A 1,096-nucleotide genomic window follows, 5' to 3' on the forward strand; every position below is an offset into this window, starting at 1 on the left:
CTCTTCATCCGTTTGGCATGGATTTTAATGTATACACTATGTATAAAATAAATATGTATCCGTTTATTCATAAATGCATTTATATATACACATTACGAAGGTATCCTCGTCTTGTGCCTACCTACAGGACCTCCAATTAGAAAATAAAACAATTTGCTCGTTTATGTTCCCGTATATTTTGGGGAGAAAAAACAGTAATTCATAAGATATCGAAAAAAGGGACTTAAAGGAAATGTTTTCCCTAGGGAGTTGTGTAAAGGCCTGCTGGACTTCCCCCTGAGCCGTTCTGGAATCCTCCCGCCTCGCCATTAACTCCTCCACTAACACCGACTCCATTAACAACGCCAAGTCCATTTACACCCCCGAGACCATTACCTCCATGTACTCCAGTAATTCCACCTGCACCTCCTAATCCACCCACACCACCAAATCCGGCTGCTCCACCAACTCCAGCTTCTCCTCCAGCTCCATCGACGCCTCCTAGAACCTGACCACCGGCTGCAGCAGCGGCGCCGAGAGCAGTTTCAAGGTCTACTCCTAAGGGAAGGGTCGGATTCTCGCCATCTTGATAGTTGACGAAGTAAATCTCGGGATCAGCTTGTGGCTGAGCTGGTACTTCGATCACTCGTTGAGCTTGTTCTTCTTGCTTGTTGAGTACATAGACGATGTTGTTTTGCCTTGGTGGAGGAAGTACGATAGGGTCAGGTGCAGGTGCTTCCTCAGGAAGGCGCACGAACAAGATGTTGTGGTCCACTGCTGGAGGAGGAATACTAGGTGCTGGACCAATGGGTCTCTCATGTTCAGGAACATTAAATACATAGACCTTTCTTGTGACTTCAGGAGTTACACATGTCCCATCAACGTGAAGGACTTCTCCCTCTTGGCATCCAGTTGCTGCACCTCCTCCATTGACTAGGTCTCCACCGGCCGCTCCTGCACCACCATCAGTAGACCCAGGACCGGATGTAAGACCTGCACCAGAGGGGGTGCCGACATTGTACCCTTGAGGTGCCGCAAAAGTAGCGACTACAAGTGATAACAGTAGAGCCTGTTAGGAAAAAAGAAATATATATATTGCTTATATTTCATTTAACGT

General features: G+C 47.1%; 1 protein-coding gene across 1 annotated transcript in view; it reads right to left on the bottom strand.

Moving 5' to 3' along the window:
* Positions 1 to 109: 109 nt before the first annotated feature.
* The window catches only part of LOC119587285 (pupal cuticle protein 36-like), a 5,805-nt gene continuing 4,818 nt past the window's right edge, over positions 110 to 1,096 (bottom strand). Inside the window, exon 2 of the mRNA XM_037936037.1 lies at positions 110 to 1,048. Within this exon, the coding sequence (XP_037791965.1) occupies positions 242 to 1,048 (807 nt within the window). The 3' untranslated portion in view covers positions 110 to 241. The remainder of the gene's footprint in view (positions 1,049 to 1,096) is intronic.

This window comes from Penaeus monodon, chromosome 22 (genome assembly GCF_015228065.2).
Source record: "Penaeus monodon isolate SGIC_2016 chromosome 22, NSTDA_Pmon_1, whole genome shotgun sequence".
NCBI lineage: Eukaryota > Metazoa > Arthropoda > Malacostraca > Decapoda > Penaeidae > Penaeus > Penaeus monodon.